Genomic DNA, 22930 nt, shown 5'->3' on the forward strand with positions numbered 1-22930 from the left:
ACGAAATAAAAAAATGTTTTATTACTAAAACTGACATTTCACACATCATTGCAAACTGGACTCCGGGAACTTAAAATTACTTTTTCAGAACATTCCACATCCTTTCCAAATCAGCTCCTGCAGTACAAATCAGACTTACCATTAAAATAACTTAGATCAAATGAGGGATCGGTCATTTAACAATGGGGAGGAAAGGGGCCATGGCTGCGATTTTAAAACCAAAGCTCACGAGGGAATATCTTCCACCGCATGCGTAACATTCGGGTTGCAGCAAACAAGACATCTACATTTGAAGTACGGCGGTCAAAAATCTCCCCCGCGACACACATGGTGTGGCAAGGCCTTTAGCCAGCAGTGGATCGACAAAGGGCTGTAACGAGTACAATGGGGCAAGGTAGGAGGTGAACGGCTAAAATTGACCAACAAACAATGCTTTAAATCTTGATTTAAAGCTTTCGTGACTGCAGGGATTCATATTCTTGGTTCTTTCGGTAAAGTCACGTAGAAGGGAAATAATAAAATAATATTGATATAAAACAATAAAAAAAAACATCTTTTATATTAATATTCTTTTATTATTTCCCTTCTACGTGACTTTACCGAAAGAACCAAGAATAAGAATGCTTTAAGTCCACTGGGGGTTATTTTTGTAATACCGTCATCCTAAGTTTCCACATAGACCAACGTGAGGCAGACACGAGGCCGTTTTCTTGCCACCCCCCCTCCGCCCGAGCGACTCATTTGAAAAATGCCGCCACCTCGGCTGCAGCTGCGCGCAAAACAGATCTGTGGATCCCTGCTGGGGTCAACTCGGCTTGAAGTGAAACACGCTGGGAGTGGTGCTCCACTTCACCGTTTTTTTCGTGTTCATTGTCAGTCTTTTAAGGTGTCTACTCCCTACACAATTGATGGCAATTTCCAAGCAGTGAAAAGTTATTTATGCAAATTATTTAATATATACTGCACAGCACGTCACTGCAGTGGAAAGGAATGTTAATATTTTGCGGCATTAACTGTTACGTATGTATGCAATTATGTATGAATGTAGAACCTCCTTTGCACCGTACGTAGCTAACCAAAAGAATCTAAGGTGTGGACCAGCAGTTAGGTGTTAAGTTTGCATATTGTCATGTTGCACACTTGAATTATAATGCAGTTGTGCAATGAGATGTAAATACAAGCTGTGTGGAATAGCCCATCACCATCAGCGGCAATCCGTAGCTTCTGCAGGATTTATTATGAATAGTCCTTACATGGGGGAGTAATGTATTGTTTATTAACAATTAAAAACCACACCCACCGACTTACACGGGAGAGCCCTGATATATCCGACGGCAAGAGTAAAAAAAATAATGTACGTTATCGAAGCTACAACCCCAATGTACATTAACGGTTTAAAAATAAATGTTTAACAAAGAAACACAATCGTGTTTCCAATGCATCACCAATAAACTGTAAATTACATTTGATTCCGATTGTTGGCGAGGTTAATAAGCAATTGTAAATTACTAACATCTCTGTTAAACGCAAATTAAAGTCTGAAATGAATTTTCTCCGTCTCAGAAAAATCTCGTCCAAATACGTCGTCAATTTCTCCGAGGTGTTTCGAGGTCAGTTGGCACACGATGCCCAAAGTTTCGACTCACGTGCTGGGACCTTCTCTCGCTTCCAGGACTGCAAAACGTCACGACACCGAGCAGAGCGACATGCGGTGCGATCCGAAAACACTTCGTTAAGCAACGCAGCGAAAAACCGCCAAAATCTACAGTAGCAGCGCGGACTAAGTTGGCCGTGTACGGGAGATTCAAGGTCACCACCGCTGGCTGAAGGAAACACATAAGATTGCGTCGAGGTCTTTGTGGGGTGGGAGGGGGGCGGTCACGTTGCAGGCACGGGTGAGATGGTGATGGGTGAGATGGTGATGTGTGAGGGAAGGGGGCGACGGGGAGGAAAGGGAGGAGACTTAGACGTTTTTGTCGATGCGCACGTCGATTTCACGCCCGTTGATGCGAATGCCGTTCAACATGTGGCAGGCCTTCTCAGCGACCTCGGGCGAATCGAACCGCACTGTGCCGCAGCCCTTCGACCGCCCGTTCTCCTTCTTGATGTCCGCAAACATCACCTGGCCTGCGGAGAAGCGGCAGGGGGAGGGAGGGGAGAATTTCAAATACGCAAATTGCATTCGTGGGGACTAACGCCAACAGGAGCCATTCATGAACCCATCCCTCCGATACGTTTCCGGGTTGTGCTGCGTCTGGCATTATGTCCCCGACGTTTCGGAACACGTGGTACAACCCAAAAACAGAGCGGGGAGCAAGACAACACAATCAGAAAAATTTACGTATCTGGGTTTGTGTTACCGAGGGCTATCCAACAGAGATTTGAAGCTGCATTACAAGAGCTTCAGTGACATCACTACACTGACTTAACTAGATTGTTTTTGTTTTCTCATTTATGAAGCTGCAATTTCATCTTCTTGGTTCTTTCGGTAAAGTCACGTAGAAGGGAAGTAATAAAATAATAAAAATAAAACATAATAAAACAATTCTCACGACGTTTTATTATGTTTTATTTTTATTATTTTATTACTTCCCTTCTACGTGACTTTACCGAAAGAACCAAGAAGATGAATCCCTGCAGTCACGAAAGCTTTAAATCGAAACTGCAATTTCATATTGAGCAGTCCAGGACACACCGTTTCGCTCAGCGTCTATAGCAGAGTGCATTTGGTTACACGTTTCATTTAAAGCGCCATACACTTTTACCAAGACGTTTTTGTCGCGTATACGTTTTATTTTATTTTGCAATGATGGCGAGTACACACACACATTGTGTGCATAGTGCCTGTGAAACTTGGTTGCCATTCTGTGTGCCTGCATTCCGCAACAATACCCTCTGATCGATAATGCATGACCAATGCCTTGCACTCGTAGTTACCAAAGGACAACACATGGTCATTCAAGAACAAGGGCCTTGTGGCTTCCAGTCTGAGAGCCCATGTTCAGTCCCTTCGGTGGCATCGACATTTTACAGGCCAGTAAATAATGCACTGCTGGATGAAGGCCTCGCCACACCTTGACAGATCGGTAGTTACGCTCCACTATGCTGGGCAATGTGGGTTGGTGGAGGGCCACGACCAGTTTAGATGTCACTTTGCCACTGTTACATATGTATGTTGAACTTCTTTCGCACTGTAGGTAGCCAACAGTGCTAATCGGAGGTGCGGGGGACGGACAAACTAAACACAAAATGCAGGTTTAAACAAAAAAATGTTCAATCTAGATTTTTAAAAGTGCATAGATCCATATTCTTTGTATCCAGGTTGAGATGTTAGAAATCAAGGATCTTACCACACTGGCTGAAGGTCTCCTTCAATTTTTGCCAACTCAAGTCAAAGGCCAGCTGTGGAGGAGAGATAAACACGGTTACTTTTCAAGTACAAACGATTCAAACAGTCACTTTACTCATCATATACATTAATATCTCGCACAAAGCATCAGGGTTAAGAATCCGTTTTATGACTTGACCGTTAAATTCATAATAATTACAATGAATCCATATCTCAGGGAATGGAGTCAGGGTCCTAATTTTGAGTGTCAGTCTTACATTTCGGCACTGTTCAATCGCTTGGACAGATATGTAGGTGTTTCTATCATTCACTGATGTGTTTTCGACGCCCCTAAATACAATTAGAAATACTGAAGGCACCGTTAAACGAGCACCGCTCGCTCGTTCTCAATCGCTGCCGCTACTGCACAACGTACATTCCTGACGAAGATCTGGCACCCGCGGCGGTCCATGCGGTCGAGCGGCATGCCCCCAAGCCCGCTGGCGCCCATGTTGCCCGCACCGCCTCCGTAGCCGTCCCTGTCGCGGGGCAGGCCGTAGATCCCGGCACCACCGCCAGCCCCGGAACCGCGATCCATGTCGAGCACCGCGCCCAAGCCGTGGCCGTGGTGGCCCATGCCGGGGCCGCCGCCGCCACCGCCGCCAACGTTGCCCATGCTGCCCAGGCGATCCATGGAGCTGCCGATGCCGCCCAGGCCCATGCCGCCCATGCCTAGACCTGTGTTCGGTTGGGGGGTGGGAATAAGGTGGGATATGTGGCACGCAAGTTAATTATCTTGGAGAGTTTTCTTTCTGACATCACACCGACACCATGTCCCACTCCCATGTTCACCAATCTTCCCCCTCGCCGTTCATATACAAATTAGGTTTATTCGCTCATTCTAACACTCCCCTGAAATTATTAGAAATTGTAAGCGAGGCAGAATGGTAAACAAAGCAGTAGTAATATATGCAAAAGGTGAATCAGTCCGACTATCGTACACGTATATACATGCTGCATGCGCCTGACGATCTAATGGGACACAAAGGCAATTTAAATTAGAAAGCTCGTGTATGTGCACCTAACTGTTGCAAATGACAAGATGACACCGATTCAACTTAAGATCATTAAGATATGAATTTGACGGTGCTCTCTGGGGCTCGCATGGAACAAATTGACCGATTACCAGATGTGTGCAGTGTGTAAAAACTTCGTTTGTAATTGGAATCGAGTCAAGTGGCAAATATGCAAAGGACCTTTGCAACAATTTCAGCCTCTTGTGATTCCATTATTTGGCGTAATTCAAGGTCACCATTCGATATTAAATAAAAACATTTGTGGAAAATCGTGACATTTGATATCAGCAGGGGTCGCGTAAATATATTGAAGGTACATGAAACTAAAATTACGGATTTTTACACGCGTCATTCAATGCACGTATTACGAGCGAAGGAACATTTCTATTGTGAATCGATGCATTGTGACACCCCTAATGGACAGGCGTAAAAAAAGGTGAGTCGTGAGGAATTGCATTTGGAAAGCCCTGCTTTGACAGCATAAAGTGGAGGAGTTTTTTCAAGGTCACGTAAGGAGAGGGAATCTTGGCAGACTTGCTCCAACAAGCCCATACAAGTTTGTGCAGGTTGTGCTCCGCAAATACACAATATAATTGATAACAGTAGGGATAAGCGCCCTTGTGTTTGTAGACAGCACCCATGATGAGTCGAGGCAAAGCCAAATTGTGCTTTGATGGTTGAAATTATGCGTTTGATTAAATACTGATAGCAAAATGTGGCTTCATTGAGTATTTCTACAGTTTATTGCCATATAAAACATGGATATTTACAACCCACAAATCGATGCATATATTAAGCCTGAGAATCAATCCTATGGATGAATCCAGGTATCATTACACCACCGAAAATGAATAGGTTCATCGCGTATGACTAAAAGTACACAAATTACAGCCAATTGGTAATCCACTGCCGGATGATGGTTACGACCACATCGTATCAACCGCGGAGGTTATTTGACCATACTTCACTATGCCAGTTGGGGCAGGTTGGAAGGGAATGCCTTTCGTGGAAGCCAAGTGCACTCTAAAGCAGCACACGAGGGTTCTGCCCGGGGGAAATAAACACCGCACGTCACCGAGACTGGGCAACGCGTGGGGAGGGGGGGTGCGACATAGCGGGCTGCACGTACCACCCATCCCCGCTCCCATTGGCACCATGTTGCCTCCCATGTGACCGATCCCCGAGGAGCCCGAACCCATGGCCCCGACTCCCATGCCAGCGCCGCCCATGCCCACGGCGCCCATCCCGCCGCCTGGAGGAGGGACGCGCAAGACAGAGGGAATATACATCGATCGCAACACGCAACCACCCATCCGGAGCTCTGGAGGGTGTAAATGTGATGGCATCCAACGGCACTGTACAGAAACAGTAAGTGCGGGTTATTTTATAGAGGCGGTCCAGTCATAGGCAGAGAAAAAATAAAGGAAAGGTCTCGAGCCTGAAATCTGAAACGGAGGCAGAGGGATTCGACAGCACGGACGGCTGGAGTAAGGGAGGACCACACACTGTGGAGGCAACAAAGTAGTATGAACCACCTCTGACAGAGTGCCGGTCGACTGTGGTGCATCAACAGCTCTTGGTTGCTGGAACAGTGTCTGGATGGGAGCAGAGTGCAATGGGAGTGGAGGTGTAAAGAACGTGAATGGAGGGAAGGAGAGAGAGGGGGAGAGGTAGGTAGAGGCAGGGAGGTGCGAGTCCATGGAGGATCTTGACGATGGCGGGCACCATCCTGAAATTGATCTGGCATTAGGATTGGAAGCCAGTGGAGGGGGGGGGGGGGACTGGAGCGTGGGTGTCATGGTCTCATTTGCAGATACGGGCGACAAATTTGGCCGCGACATTTTTGAGATGAGAGATTTGGGGAGGCCATGAAGAAAGGGAGTCGGTCGAGTGAGGGCATGACGACGGCATGGACGAGGATTTCGGCGGCAGCAGCAGCAGGGTTCATAAGGCAAGGGCAGCTACAGGAGTTGGGCAATCACCAACATCTTTGTCCAATTAGGGGGCAAGATGTGACATCGGCATTCGCCGGCAAGATAAATTTCAAGGCATGTAACAATTCGCCTCACCCCCCCCCCCGCACGACTTGACGAATTGTCAATTTGATGTAAGAAATAAGAATACACTTGTCTCATTACAACTGTCTTGCTTGTGTTGTCTCCATGTTCTGTCTCATTTTATCAATAATCTAAATGTAGCATTGCCATATGCGCATAAATAGTCAATATTAGATTCTTACATACGCAAAAAGCACAAGCAGCACACTCTTGAGTTAAACATTTGCTTTAAAATGCTGCTGCATTCATCACAATTAGCCCGCAGAACACCACAATTAAATATGTTAAGTCTTCAATCTAGATTTGAAGTTTTCGTGACTGCAGGAATCCATACTCTTTGGTTCTTTCGGTAAAGTCACAATTTTTTATTGCTGTGGTTGTTTCCACCTGATGACTGGCGCTTGTGTTGCGCCCGAAACGTCGTGATTAAATTTATTTTGTACCTACGTGACTTTACCGAAAGAACCAAAGAGTATGTTAAGTCTTACGCAGCAGCTCGCTTAAGTGTAACATGTGTTGCCGTAACACCAGTGCCATCCTCACCCATGCCACCACTACTGCCATAGCCTCGGTTCATTCCGAGGTCCCTGTCAAAAACCATGTTGGACTTGTATGAATCTGAGAAAAAGTGCAGAACAAAAACATTAAAAAGGAATGGGGTTGAATATACTATACACCACCGCTGCCATTTATAGCCGAAAACAATCGTTTCGGTTCACACAATTCCACATGGGCGAATCCTGCAATTCAAAATGAATGGGAATCTCACATGGCGTTTGCCTTGAAAGATTAATGCAAAATATTGGGATTATCTTCGGACTTAAATAAATACGCTTTTGACGATGCGTAGCTCAGGCAGGTCCTAATGGGTAGTGCCGAGTATTGCGAGTGGTAGCCGCAGCGGTCCCCAGCGGTCGTTCCGGTGGAAGACCCCGATAGTAGCCAGTTGGTACCCAACCAAAATCGTCATTCCAATTAATTACATAAGCATCAGCCATACGTTTCAATGGCGATTCCACGAAACTAAACGGGCCCCACAAAATAAGTCCCCCCCCCCCACCCCCCCGTCTTGCCTTTAATGCCACATTGGGTTTGGTGTGAATTCGGACCAGAATCAGACGATGTATTTATACTAGAGGAATCCCGATGAGCTATAAAGCTCTTTTTCACACATGTCCAGTACGGGCAGAATCAATTCTGTGCACCGAGCATCAGCCAAACGTTCCAATCCAGTTTCTTGTCAATACCAGCCAGCTGGTATCAACTTCGATACCAGCTGGCCAATATTAACACCAATTTATAGGTCACAGGTATGAACCATAATTTCCATCAAAACACATGACCGATGCCTATGTTAAGCATTTCAATGGTTAATTTGATCTATAGCAGCCAGCTAGAATCATGGTCGATTCCACCTGGACAATAGACACCCGATTTCAGCTAGTTGATACCAGCCAACAAACATTTGCAAGAATCGCAATTGAAATGTATTGACAAGGCATTGTCCATGTGTTTTCAATGTTGATTCCATGTGACTAGCAGAGCCCCACAGATCTCAAGATGCCACAATTCTACAAATCCCATGAGGAACCGTATTCCATCCAAGGAATGTAACTGATGATTCCAGGCTAGGAAACATGAGAATATCCCAAAGCGTAGCGGTCTCTAAAAACACCCGCGACCGATTGTTTTGGCTCACCTCCCATGCCGAGGCCCGTGCCAGTCGGCAGACTGCTAGGCATGTTGCTGCCCATGCCGCCCCGGTAGCCATCCATGCCACCCATTCCTGCGGGAGACAACAACGGGTTGTAGTCTACACACTCAGAAGGATTCTGTTTGCTGTCGAGGTTATTTACACATTAGAAATGAAAGTGCAGAAGATGTTTGAATATCACAGGTTTATCGCTCACGGTCTCAACCTATCGCGGGCAACTTCTATCAATTTAGCTATCGCTCGGGTTAGTTTTGGCATTTCGCGGGTATACTGCACCCGGAAGTAACATATCATTAGCGGGTAGCGTGGTGCGGGGCAGGCGAGGGGGACACGAGGCAGTCCGTGGCACCACCGTAACCTTTACAGCGCAAGCAGACAAAGAACCCCCCCCCCACCCCGTATAGCCTATTACCAGACTGTTGCGGGCAAGTGCTGTTTGCGAACACCTATGAAGGCCGGCATGGCACACGAGGGGGTGGGTGGCCAACACCACGCCCGGCCGCCTACGTCTCACCAGTGGCGACATTTACACATCGCACCAGGTACTCATTTGAGGCCGAGACGACATAAGGGAGGTCCAGGACAGATTCAGATAATCGTCACTGGTGTTGGACGTGAGCGGGAATCGAACTTGGGTTGCCAGGTTCATCGCGCAGCACGTTAACCATAGCACTACCGCTCCCACTCGTGGAAAAACACACACACCCACTTTGGATCATCGTTGGCAAGTACAGTAATTATTCAGTATGGGTACTCCTATTTATTGTCGAGGAATGTTTTTTTTCATAGATTGTTTACATGTTTATTTCAATTACTTAGTTTGGAGTTTATTTTGCATGCATTACAGTAATTATTTCAATTGTGATGTCTATTTTTGGTTGCCTGTACCTAGCCCCCATTATTCAGGCAAGTATTGAATGTCGCGGGTTTTTGCTTTCGCGGTACTTTCCAAGACGGTAACCCTCATGATATTAAAGGGTCTCTTATACTGAATGTAAAGTATTCACAAACTAGTTTTGCTCTGTTTTAATAACTTTCGAGCTACTACGTAAGTTTTGGTAAATCCTGTGTGCATCTCATGCTGCCCCCCACCCCACCCGGATACCACCGACAATAAATTATTCATTTTCAAACAATCTTAAGCGTGTATCAGAAACCAAATAATACATTTTAAGTGATGTTTATGCAAAGCGTTTCAAAAAGTCAAGTGCTATTAGTTTTTTTGGAACAATGATGCAAATATAGATACATGGCTGGTTATCGACTGATTAAAGAATGGCAGCCAAAGAAGGTCATATGCCCAAGATAATAGATACTGTCAGAGATTGAATGACGAAATAGTGCACAGCAGTTAGACCGAAAGAACGTGAAAGACGTCTACTGCTTGGGGAGAACTTCCTCCAGCAGTGAATAGATTGTGCCGCCGCTGTTGCTGATGATGGCGAAAGTGGTTTGTTGCATGGAATGCCGGTGGTTGCGAGTCGGCAAATGTGCGATGCCTCACCCCCAAGCTGGCCCAAGCCGCCTGCATTACCCATGCCACCCAGGCCGCCGCCATAGCCTCCTCCACCAGAGCCAGAGCCCCCACCAAGGCCGCCCATCCTGTCCATGGCTCCATACCCGGGGCTAGAGTCGAGGCCTCGAATAAAAAACCAGGCAAGCAAACGACGCATTACAAGAGTTGCAAAGTGACACCGAACACACGATGGACCAAAATTGAATTAACCGAGATGAACAACATGCATATGCTGGTTGTCCTCAACTCCGGTTCGGGTGAGCTGATCATCCCACCAAGCAAAAAAATCAATAGATGACCTCCCCTGGCAATTGTGTTGTGTCAGGCCCATCTGCCCACCCCACACTCCCTCATTCACTTACTCACTGAAATATAAATTCCATTTCCTGGCCACCATTATAAAGTCCAGCATATTTTGGATGTTCACAAATATATAGAATATTTATTTAGCGCTTTACAAAAATGGACCCTTCATTGGCAGTCGATGACTAAATCAAACGGAATTCACTCGGTCTTCTCAGACCTCAGAAGCCAAGCGAAGTTGAGGCCTGAATAGTGCTTTAATCGGTGACCAAAATGCACAACGTTTTGTTATAAGCTACTGCAGGGCAACAGGGTGGGCAACAGGGTGGACAACAGGGTGGGCAACAGGGTGGGCAGCAGGGTAGGCAGCAGATAGTGCAGCAAAATGCATTGTGCATCTACACTCCCACATCTATGCTCCCTTGCCTTCACCAACCCGTACTAACACCAGCCTGACAGTATGGTCAATTAACTTACGTGACCCAAATGGCGCTGGGGGAGCTCCTCACCCAGCAGTGCATTTACAAAAGGGCTACACATTTACATATTACTGATTAACAGTTGACAATGTTGCTTCAGCCACTGAGACATAACACCAGTATGCGTGTGCACAGGTAAGAGCGAGTGTGGTCTTTCACCTGCAGGCCCAGCACTTCCCATGGAGCCAATCCGAGTCGCGTCAATCGGTTGACCTCCGGGACCCAGGCCCATGCCAATTCCGCCAAGCCCATCTGCCAACACACACAGCATGTGCACACACGTGCGCTGATAAGACTTGAGATTAAAAACGGTTCAGAGTTCATCTACTTGCAAATTCTGCAAGAAAACATCGGTTCAAATAAAAGACCCATAGACCAGGGTCTGTTCGACATGTGAAACAAGCACTTGTCTGTACATTGTTTTATATCTTTATTGTTGTATTTGGAGGGAAAATGTGAGCAAGGCTTTCTGCATAAAGAGCAAAAGCCAATGATACTTATGACCGCTGTAATGACACATCAGTCCAGCATACCCGCTACAATGCTGCGAAATGTGTGGCATGCATGATACAAAGAGCACCGCACAGATATAACTAAGAAAACAGAACGGATAATACACACGCAATTTCCCCGGTGTTTGTGCACCTGGCTTTTTCCAATTAACACAGGTACATACGGGGAAGCTGTGCTTGCTTGTCAGCTGGGAGGAAGTCGTCCTTGGGCAGCGAGCGGTCATCCTAACGGAGGAAAAAAATATATATCGTGAGCCAGTGTGTCGCAGCTGGTCAAAGTACACGTGACAAAGCAGAAAATAATACAAGGACAGCATAATGCTATGTAATGCTTTCAAACGAGCTTTTGTCCCTCTTAAAATATTTAATACACAATAATATTGCCTAAGCCACACGTGTTGATATCACACATGCCATGACGACGTTATGGGGAGGGGCGAGTGTCCACATGTCAACGTCATCTCTTTATATGAAAAGGCTCGTCCCATAATCGCCGTTTTGAATCACGCATTAGCCTGCCCAGTTTTCTACAGGACAAATGCCAAAGATGCACAAAACATAAAAAAAAATTCAATCAAGTCGAATCATGTTTACAAGATGTATCGTTGCAGATTTAGAGTTAAAGAATGAATATTTTCAAAACTTAGTTGAAAAGTGTTCATAGAAATTAAATCAAACTTACCATCTTAACGTGCATCTGCCGCTCAAAAAGCAATTGACCGTTGAACATGGCTGGTAAAGAAGGTTAAGGAAATCGCACGGAGCAGTGCTAAGAATATCCAACACAGCCTCATCTCGCCATCAGTCTTCATATCACCTGCAAAACTCATGATAGTCGCTTGCAGTTCAACACGACCGTTTAGCACTCGCAACCTAAACGTCACACTATATAACAACTATATTTAAAGGATCGATTAATTAAAAAATTTGTTTTGTTACACCTCATTTGTTCTGACCGTTGACCTCAAGGAAATATTTTACGGTGCGAAGTCCAACACACACACGTAAACATTTGAGGATTAATAAACCCCACCCAATACCAATACCCGCCATTCAACACTAAGTGAGGGTGAAGTCACCACGGTGCCTGTGCCAGGCCAGCTGCACATTGAGGCCACGTGAAGTGTCTTAAGGCTCACTAACAGGAGGTCTCGGGACAGGCCCCGGAGCCATAGGTTGGCTGACTGAAATGACTGGTAGATGCACCCCAACTGTCAACTTGCTGAATTTTAGCCACGCGGCGCTCCGCTCATTGCGAGCGCTCCTCTGCCCTCCAATGTTGCTGGGGGGCAACTGCCTCCAACTGCCCAGTAGCATCCTTCACAAGCCTCCTCTCCATAGAGGCCGATCTTGACAGCCACCACCACTACTACCCACAATGGAACATGAAGCCCTGTTCCCTGCCCCGTGCCCATGCCGACGCTGCGAGAGGATACAGATGGCCTGCAGCGCCTCCACGGGCTGCTCGTAGATAATGACACCCATGCCGCGGCTGCGGCCTTCTTTGTCCTCCTTGATCTCGGCGCGCTTCACCACCCCCGCCATGCCAAACACCTCCTTTATCTTCTTCCAGCCCACCTTGTAGTCCAACTGCAGAAGGGAGGGGTCGGTACATGCATTGGTCACAAGTCTGGACGCGGTGGGCACAAACATATTTGGCGCAGCGTTTGGCAGTAACTCCAAGGAGGACCTTCGTCAAGGGGTCTAGAGACACGGTGAAGCTTCTCTGGCTCGGCATAGAATCAGAATATTTACTGGAGGTATCCGATGAGCTATAAAGCTCTTGGGGCACCGGGTTATTTTTCCACTGCAAAAAACGTAGCCGTGACATAAAATAACGGCGATATTCAGCCAACTTTAATAGGTGAAGTGAATATCTGGTGTGCCTCAAATGGTACCTTTTTCTGATTTGGAGCTCATGCCACCCATTACAACATAGGATCTATTTCTGTGAATAACAGTTTCTCAGGACAGCTGGGCAAGTTTAAACCTGTGATTTGTCTGCAGGATTTGGGCAAGACACGAGTGAAATTGCCAGAAACTGTTTCCAGAGAGCTCAGAAACATTAAATGAATTGATACATGCCTAATAAACAGGCACGAGACAGCGCACATGCGGTTCGTTGGGTTTATGGTAGCCGGGTCGGGGGCATCTCCCGCAACTTACGTTTGTCACGAAGACCGTGGTGCCGAGGCGGCCCGACTGCAAGGCGTTGAGGAGCTCGGGCGGGATGTTGGGGTTGTTGCGCATGCTTATGGGGATGTTGACGGGGCCCCCGCTGCCCGAGGACGGCAGCTCCGTACCCATCCCGGCGCCGGGCCCACCACCGCCCATGCCGGAATGGCCCCCCAGCGGTCCGCCCATGCCGGAGATACTGCCCATGCCGCCCATGCCGCCGGGGCCATCCATGCCGCCCCTCATGCCACCGCCGGGCCCCGACATGGGCATGGGGCCTCCCATGATGCCAGGTCCGCCCATCCCACTCATTCCACCCATCCCGCCCATCCCGCCCATCCCTCCGGGGCCTCCGATCCCTCCCATGCCTCCAGGGCCTCCCCCCATGCCTCCGGGGCCTCCCCCCATGCCTCCGGGGCCTCCCCCCATGCCCCCGGGGCCTCCCCCCATGCCCCCGGGGCCTCCCCCCATGCCTCCGGGGCCTCCTCCCATGCCCCCGGGACCTCCCCCCATGCCGCCGGGGCCTCGGCCCATGGGTGGACCCATCATCATCATGTCGTCATGCCTGGGGCCCATGTTCCCGGCGGGGCCCATGCCGCCACCCATCTTCTGAAAGGCCCTGCGAGCCAGCTCCCCGTTGGGGTCCTGTAGAGACGCGCACATGTCGATTGACAAGGAGGCACACAAACAACTGTTTAACAGAGAGAGGTGGGGCCTTAAAAATGCATATGTTGTATAATCCTTCACACCAGGGCCGATTGTCTTAAATTGAATTATAAAAAACCCCATGTAAAATAACACAAGGTTTAAAAAAATGAGTGCTCTACATTTGGATGTTGGGCAAGAATTGATTTTGCACGCAGGAGAAAACTGTTGTAGTTGATTCACATACTTGCGCTATAACCTACTCAACTTATTTATACTCAATCCTATTTTAAGTACCGTGCACCTCGCCATAACGTACTCCAGATTTACGAACTTAGCCATTGAGCCCCAATGTTTTACGTTCCACGGCAAACATTCAGGTGCCAGATGCCCCGAGGCGCCCCCAAAAGTTTCCCCGACTGGCTATAAGTCTCCTTCATGTGCACTCCATTAATATTTTTCCCCCACATATCGTATTTATGGGGACTATTTTTACACGTGCAAACAATTTTTTTTACAATAAATGAATAATACATAGTATAATAAACAAGGTAATATATCTTAATATATCAATAATATACACTTACTTTTCATACCGATGGTTGTACACAGTAGGGATGCACAATGGGTTACCAAGCATCCTGTTTAGGTACGTTACAATCCACCAAACATCCTTCGAATTAAGTACTTTCGATTTACGTTCTGTTTTTCAGGAACGCATCCTAGACGTAAACTGGGGTTAATGCCTGTACATGAAAAGTCTGCATACGAGAGTTCAAGAACTCACTCGCTGTACTGCCACCTCTGAAGTCACAGTGTGACCCAGTGAGGGTTTTGGAGTTTCACAAATCTACAACACGCTGACCCCCCCCCCGCCTCCAAACCCCTGGAATAGGGAGTGCATCACCGTACCCATTACGAACCCCACAGGCCAGGCCCTCCAACCCAAACAGAACACCAACCTCTTTGACATTGAGCGTGCGGCCATCAAGCAGGTGCTTGTTCATGATCTCAACAGCCTTCTTCACGTGGTCTACGTCCTTGAACTCCACGATGCTGCAAAACGCCACAACAACGTCAATGTACAGGACAGAGCCCCGTGGCTCCGTGGTGCGCGGACGGTCGAGGCACTTTGTGCTCACGTGCGCAAATGCCGGTTCAGTCGCTAAATACCAATGTTGAGGTCTGCTAGCCATAATAGACCTACAACACAATAGTTTTGCTATTCCTCCATTGCCCATGCACAGACTACAGTGGTTTACCATGTCATCCATAGTTTGTAAATAGGCTGTAAACTGCATCCGTAACTTTTTTCTTTATAAATTGATCAGACAATGGTATGTCAACAAAATGGCGAGATGAATGATCTGTAACATTATTACATTTGCACTCTCTCCACACCCAGACAATCTTAAGATTAAACTAGTGTGAAATAACCAATGCAGTCTAATGGTCCTAACATAATTCTAAAATGTCCCTTCATAAACTCATGTTGTTGCCTGCTCAGAAAAAGGTCCCGTCTTCATACTGTAAGCCAAATGTATATATTTTTTAATCACGACCTAGTACTAATAATGAAGGTGGAGAGTATTTGTGTTCATCTGTGTACATCAGTGCCAAGAGTCAATTCGTTTTTTTGTTACACGTGCTTCTCACCACCTTGGTTTAAGAATCCTGTGGCCCAGTCCACAAAGAAACATACCGATTCCCTACCACACGGTGTTGCATTACAATCAACCATCCTTACCGCGCTCATCACGCAGCACCTGGTTCACAATCCTTGCAACACCAATGTTCAATATACAGGTACAGACTGACCAGTGCATGAGATGTGATATATGCAAGCTATATTATACATAAATGGTGTTTATAAATTCGAGCTATATGGGTTGACAGGAGATTCAAGGTTTGCTTTGTGGTGTAGGTGGCTTAGGGGGCTAAGACTCTTTCAAGGTGCCCGAGGTAATACCACTGATATCCCGTGTTCAAATCTGGCCAGCCACATATAATTAAACCGTGTTCAGGAGAAACAAGCTGATGGTCTAATCCTGGTCAGCAATGATTGGCTCCAAGAAACACAATATTAAAATGTGATTTTCACATTGTTTTTTATCAGCCTGTGACAAACATCATTCAAGCAGAGTACGTAGTAAAGTGTAGCACCCCTGTGTAGATAATAGGAAAATCATGCGAAATCGAATCTTTTCTTATGGCATAGACAAGAACTGGAATATCATTACATGGCGGGGGGAGATATTAAAAATGTGTGCGGTGCATAGAATACTCACCCGCATCCCTGTGGTAGGTAAATAAATGGGAAAACGAGTGGGGGGGACAGGAAGGAGGGGGGCACAAATGAGAAAATTAAGACTTGCGGCACAGGCGAGAATCACATGCAATCACCCACCCACGGACTGCTACAGACAACGAAAACTAAAACACAACGAAATTTAAACGTGCACAATGACCTCTTTCAAGGGCAAATTCATTTTAAACTTTTGTATTTGCTTTTAGGAAATTGTGCAGCTTTTCTTAGGAGTTAAATGCAATCAGAAAGCAACTTTATAAGAATAGAAATTATTAAACAATTTAATAATCAAATCAGGAAGACAATGTATGAATTACAAATCTGTGCTTTGCTTACAAAATACAAATAGTACAGTTGAACCTGCTTAGACACTTGGAGCAAGGATGAGCAACCCATTAAGGGCTATTTTTATATTTAAACAGGTGTTTAAATTGCACATTAAATGTATACAGCTCATTACTTACGTTGCTTACGATGTCATCAGGCCTACATTCAACATTGAGGTAAGGCAGCTCACAAAACAGGAAAACCCACCTTTCTTGGTCATCCATTCACAGCTATGCGCTACGAAATGACTGCACAAGTTGCCTATCTGTGCTGTAGAGATGAGGCTTATTTATGTGCAATGCAGGACAGTAATAAGCCGCAGGCATCTTCGAAAACGCATTGACAATAGTCAAGAGCAGACCAAGGCCACCCGATACCATAGATAGCAAAGATCTTACTCCATCACGAGAGAGAGAGATGATAGCAAGAGCTCCATAAAGCTGGTTCCACTGTACAGGAGTAATTCAAAACAACGCATGAATTCCAATTTGCTCTCAAGAGATCTGCTTCACCAACATGGAGTTCACCAGACAGTACTCAATCACAAGCAGATCACAGCTGCCAATTGCACCCAACCCCCCGCAACTCAAGAAATCCTGTGACCATCAGCAGTTTCTATTAAGGGGGGGGTGTATTCTTCCAAGCCTCAATTCATGGCTTTACCCCCTACCTGCAGTACGCCGTTGTGCCACTTCCACGAAAAGCACCTTGTTTTCGACGTGTGCCACCAACGCTAGTCCATTCCAAATGTCGACAGCGCGCGTGAAACAGGGGCGTGCATGCCGAGTGTAGCGTTGACTTAAAAAATTAAGAACTTATTTCTCTAAATATCTTGAACCCGCTGTTGTTGACCAACTGAATGTTCTGCTCAGATGACTGGTCAGACAAGAGGACCAACTTCAGGATGAGAAAGTCACAATGTAACGAGGAAACATTAACTCATTTCCCGCTGAGCAATACACTTTGTGGAAGGAAACTCACAATTTTGAGCGGAGATTTCTCTGCACTTACACAAAATGGCCCGTGAGTTACGGGAACACAATTCCCACTCGGTGCAATGAAGAGTAGTGAACCGACGCAACAAGGTGTAGAGGGGATAATAAAGTATATAAGAAGCTGCGATGGTTTCTGGATTACCCAGAGCAGCCACCACCACTTACCCTGGACTTTCCTTCTGCATCCAAAAACAGCTCCACGTATGTAACCTCACCCACTACAAACCAGATCCATCGGAGGAAAAGAGCCAGAGAGTAGCACACACGGACACATCAGCACCAAGCCACAGCCCTCTGCAGGCTTGGCTCAAGCTCGAGTAAAAAGTGGGCAGATAATGAATCACCTGGGGATGAAACAACTGTTCAGCCAAACGAGAAACAACCTCCGTAGCCCAGGGCCTGCCACTCAAGCGGAAAAACCAACTGAAGGCACGGGCGCTCATCGCTGCTGATGTGAATTCACAGCATTGGCCACTTCTTTTTAACCCAGTTCTGTTCAGGTTAGTTTCACAAACAGCGAATCTACAATAATACAAATTCTGAGCCCCAAGATCAACAATAACTTTCAGGCGGTCACCAAGACCACAGAGGCCGTTTTACCCACCATCCCCATCATTTTTGAGATTCTTATACCTCAAAGAGAATCTCAAAGCAACCTTTGCAAATAGAGAAGTACAATGGTGATGCCGCTGGTCCAATTAAGTGAAAAAGTTCACACAGGGATAACCCAACATAACAAAATATGGAAATCCTTGCTAACGTTCCATTACGAGCGAGTGGGAAGAAGGGATTATCAATAGCCATCACATTGATTATAAACTGTCACAAGTGCCACTTTGGGAAGCAGAATGCCTGCGACACTCGACCACAACAACTGCAGTCCACCTGTAGGCAAAAAAAAAGGCAATCATCCGTTACTTCTCGGAATGACAGCGTGCAAAAGGCAACCTTCCACCCCTCGGGGCCACCAGGCCCACCCACCCCACACACCTCACCACCACAATATCACTGCCAACAAACACCAAGAGGTCTTATTCGCAGCTCAGCAACAGAGCTGCTTTCACCAACGTCAAACAAGACTTCCTCAACCACTGCCAAATCCAAACCCTGCTGCAGCTCAATAGAACAGCACAACTGGTGGCTAATGTCTTTTTAAAACCCCTGCAGCATTAAACGTGGCACAAAAACCACAGCACGTCAACGCCCTCAAAAGGAACTGCGTCCACCACTTTGGGGGGAAGAGAGCTCAGAAATGGCCACTCCTGGAGTCTCTTTCCTGCCGAAGTCTAAGGGATGTCAGTGCGTCGTCTGGTCGTGTCATTCCAGTCAGGGGCCATCGGGGGGATTGTGCAGTAGTAGCATCATCTGTCCCGCCGCACCTCTCTCGCGCATTAGGTCCTTGATCGACTGCCACTTCATCTCGTAGGGGATGTTGCTGATGTAGATGCGGTTCCCCGTGCTCCTGCGGTCCATGGTGCGCCCTCCACGGGGCCCACGGCCAAATGGCTCAAAGCGGTTCATGCGGTTGTACGGTTCGAAGCGGCCACCGCGACGCCCGCCGCGATCCTTTTTCATGTCCTTCTGCACATCCTTCGACTTCTGGCTGCTGACGAGAACAAAGGCAGTGGCGCACAAACGCAATGGTGATCAATAGAGAAGGAAATATCACAAAAAAAGAATACCACTTGACTATTAAATGCATGGATGTGTCAGAGATCCGGTGACATGTGCATGACAATGAAAATAAAACGTCTTCTCATTAACAAAGCCTAAATCAAGATACATGATTTAGGAAACTATTTACAAAGTAAATTAGTTTTTTGTATTTGATTTCCTCTATTACAAACGAGTAAAGGAAAACATTCATCTCCTGTTTACGGTATTCAACCAGTGGTGTAAATTCTACATTCCTATGGTGAGGCACTTAACCACCCTATACTTCTCAAAACATTTAATTTCATTCATTGACTTTGTAAGGATGAATGGTGGAGTTAATATTAAACAGAAATTTAAATGCACAACCTGCCAATTGCGAGCCACGCACACTTAGCAACTACTATAAATTTGGCAAATTTTAATCAACATAAAAATGCTAATTTTCAAAAACATTTCCATAAAAATATAACAGTTTCAAGGAATGGCCCTACTTCATAGAGCATGAGAAAGGTCATTGGCCAAAGTATAATCAAATATATATTTTACATTTCATGATAATGGCCTTGAGGAATGTGTTGAGTTTTTCTATTGCTATTGTGTTTGTGCACCACTGCAAATGCAGCATCATCAAAAAAAATGCTCTTCATAATATTACATCAATTCATTTGCAGTTAAGGTAGAATGTAAAAGTAAAAACATTTGGGCGACAGACTCTTCGCCACCTCGAGTTCAGATGGACATTGCAAACACCTTCGTTTTTTTTCGGTAAAGTCACGTAGGTAAAATGTAAAAAAAAATGAAAACTAAATTAAATCGTAAAGGTTTCACCTGAAGACGGAAGCTTGTGTTGCCTCCGAAACGTCGTGATTTAATTGAGTTGTTTTCATTTATTTTATTTTTTACTCATTCTGCTTGGTGTGCCTTGCTTACGAATAAAACGATATTCGGCGAGTCATGAAATCCATTCAATTTATTACAGCAAAAGCTCTGCTTGTTATCCGGCACTTTACCGCCTGGAATGCTGCATTATTAACCGTCACAGACGGCTAAACAAATCTTCCTTAACGTATCCAGAAAACTGCGACAGCCATCCGGCTCATCACAGATCTGTCGCTTACGGCAGCTTCAAGGACGCTATCAAGTGGTGGCGCTAGCAGCAGTCTGTACACACAGTACTGTACTAATGTGTATTGTACTCTTGTTAAACGGCCACACTGCTTCTCTACGAACTTCGAATACTCGACAACCGACTAGTGAGTACCGCTGCAGCAGTTTATTTCTCTTATACCGTAGTTAAAATGCAGGTTCGGTTTCTTTCGTGAAATGTTTAATGTACTTGGAAAATTTGGTGAACCGGCATATTTGATTAATCGGCACCCTCCATTCCCCGTGGATGCCTATTAATAGTAATCACTGGAGCTACGCCACTTTTACATAATCTAGATTGAAAACTAACTTCTTGAGAACTGCTTTTTGTGTAGTTTGTCGTCCTTCCCCCACACCACGGATTAGGGCAGTTGGGTACATACAGGTCAAAAGCTCAATACGCGTAACATAAATTTTGCTGTATGATTTTTGTTTATCGAGGAAAGCATTACAGTCTCACGAGTTTTTTTAGGAGGGTCCTACCAAGGTTTTGCATGCGGGGGCAATGCTTGTTATGCATAATCCTTATTGAGTACTTTGTGGGTAACGTATCAAATTTGTATCTTAACGGCAGAAGACAATGTGATATTTAACGTCTGCTGTGATGAAGGCGGTATTTCATGGTAAATACACTGGCTGTAATAACCAGGGCGGGCCGCTGGATTTGAACCATTAAATCACTACAACATGAACGCGGCGTGCCGATCTCAAGGAGCATGACCTATCACGCAAACTCCGGTCATCCTCGCAGCGGCTTTTGGCTAACCATGGAACAAAGACCGCCACCGCATCGTGCGCTTTCCAAAGTGCGCTTTGCGGCCCTCTGGAAACGCTCTTCCTTCCGATGTTTGGAAGCCACTGGAGCTGTGCACTTTTGATTCGCACGGTTGGCTACGTACGGAGTTTCAACATACTGCACACATACCATCCCGTTGCCCACATTTAGAAGCAAGAATCGCTCTGGAAGGCCCTATAGTCGTTTCAAATAGACGCTCCGCTTTCCACAACTCAATAATTGCTGAGATGACCGAGGATACATGAGGTTTAATTTTGAGAAGCCTTTTCCCAATATGACTGTAAACCTCACAACCAATAGCCCACGCCTTACATATACATAACCATTTTACCAATTCAGTTAGACAAGGCCTCCGCAACACGTTGCTCGTCGTATGGCGAATCGGGCAGCAAATAGGTGCGCGTACATAGAAGTACAATACAACAAAGAATCCAGCTGCACCGTCCTCTAATGCACACAACTTCGACCCAAGCAGCAGTCGATAGCACTGCATTGTGAAGGGTCGCCCGTCCAAGCTCAATAAAGAGTATTAAAAGTAGATGAGTAGGCCAATCGGGGATGTATATTTTACTGAATATAAGACACGACACTTTGACTTTCGGCTCCAATGAGTTCTGGGAAGGTTTAATTAGGCGGTATCCCGATTAAAAAAAAAACTCTGGCCGTGGCCAATCACGTTACATTAAACATTCACTTAAAACGTGATCGTGGCCACACCGCGCAAGTTACCGATTGCGTTTCCTCTCCATTCCTGCGTATGGCAATGCCATGGGAGACAATGCTTATATCGAGGTGTGCTCGCCACGAGAGTGCTTCAGGAGAGACCTCGTGCAGTCTCATTCAGCGGGGACATGCGCTTCGTAAGTGGGCATTGGGTGCGAGACTGTTGCCTTCTCGTGTTGGCCCACCTGTTAATTCGCGTCGTCTTAAACAAAACTAATACCACAACATATTCTTGGTTCTTTCGGTAAAGTCAGGTAGAAGGGAAATAATAAAAATATAAAACAATATTTATTGTTTCTTTCGGTAAAGTCACGTAGAAGGGAAATAATACAAATATGAAACAATATTTGTATTATTTTAAAATAAAAAAAATATTTATATTGTTTTATTATTTCCCTTCTACGTGACTTTACCGAAAGAACCAAGAATACGAATCCCTGCAGTCACGAAAGCTTTAAATCAAAATGTAAACCTTGGCGAAACGACGCCGTTAACTCGCAACCAGAGGTAACCAACGATAAGCAATTGCTGGCAACAGCCGCGCACGCGAGCTCCGCCTGCGAGGTAATTATTCTGCGAACAAGAAGAGGAGGAACCACCACGGGCGTGGGTTTCGTGGCGATAACCGAACAAGAGCGACGCATTTGGCGGCAACCGCGCCGCGCCACGAGGGGGGTCCCCACACGGGCGCGGGGCCCATCGTGGCGCCACACGACGCGAGGCCTCATTGACACCAGAGTAGGTGGAAGAGGGGGTGGAAGAGGGGGGGGGAAGAGACCATTCGCCGTGGCCACGGCGCGTTGCTCACCCGCCGTTCTCCTTCACGTCCCTCGCTTTCGTCTCGTCCTTGGGGCCCGCGGCGGTGGCAGAGACGGCGGTGGCGGCAGCGCCGGACGTCGTGTCCGCATTGTCCGGCCCGTCCTTCTTCAGCGAGGTGTCCACGTCCGACATTCTGGCGACGTTTAAAGCGGAGCTAAGAGAGAGACGACGAGGAGGTGGAGGAGGACCACGAGGATGAGGAGGAGGAAGTTGTTGCGTGAGGGCCGCAAAGCACAAGGGAAAGATGGCGCCGCCGTCTCCCGCCCGGAAGGAAATGAGCGCGCGGTCGTGACGTCACTTCCGGCGGGGTGTTGGTGGCCATCTTGGTAAAGGAGGGGGGGGTCATTGTACCCGC

The 22930-nt window shown here is 46.5% G+C and overlaps 1 protein-coding gene across 1 annotated transcript; it reads right to left on the minus strand.

The window, feature by feature from the left end:
* On the minus strand, positions 1-22857 carry MYEF2 (myelin expression factor 2). The gene is made up of 17 exons (XM_078874665.1): positions 22565-22857; positions 18815-19038; positions 17601-17653; positions 16094-16101; positions 14768-14861; positions 13152-13805; positions 12422-12575; positions 11668-11717; positions 11150-11210; positions 10633-10725; positions 9680-9814; positions 8161-8247; positions 7005-7079; positions 5534-5656; positions 3765-4066; positions 3351-3402; positions 1-2127 (listed from the first exon to the last, which is right to left on the minus strand). Exons 1-17 carry the CDS (start codon positions 22705-22707, stop codon positions 1964-1966), a joined length of 2472 nt encoding a protein of 823 aa, XP_078730791.1. The 5' UTR covers positions 22708-22857; the 3' UTR covers positions 1-1963.
* Positions 22858-22930: the final 73 nt, after the last annotated feature.

This window comes from Lampetra fluviatilis, chromosome 39 (assembly GCF_964198595.1).
Source record: "Lampetra fluviatilis chromosome 39, kcLamFluv1.1, whole genome shotgun sequence".
Taxonomy (NCBI): domain Eukaryota; kingdom Metazoa; phylum Chordata; class Hyperoartia; order Petromyzontiformes; family Petromyzontidae; genus Lampetra; species Lampetra fluviatilis.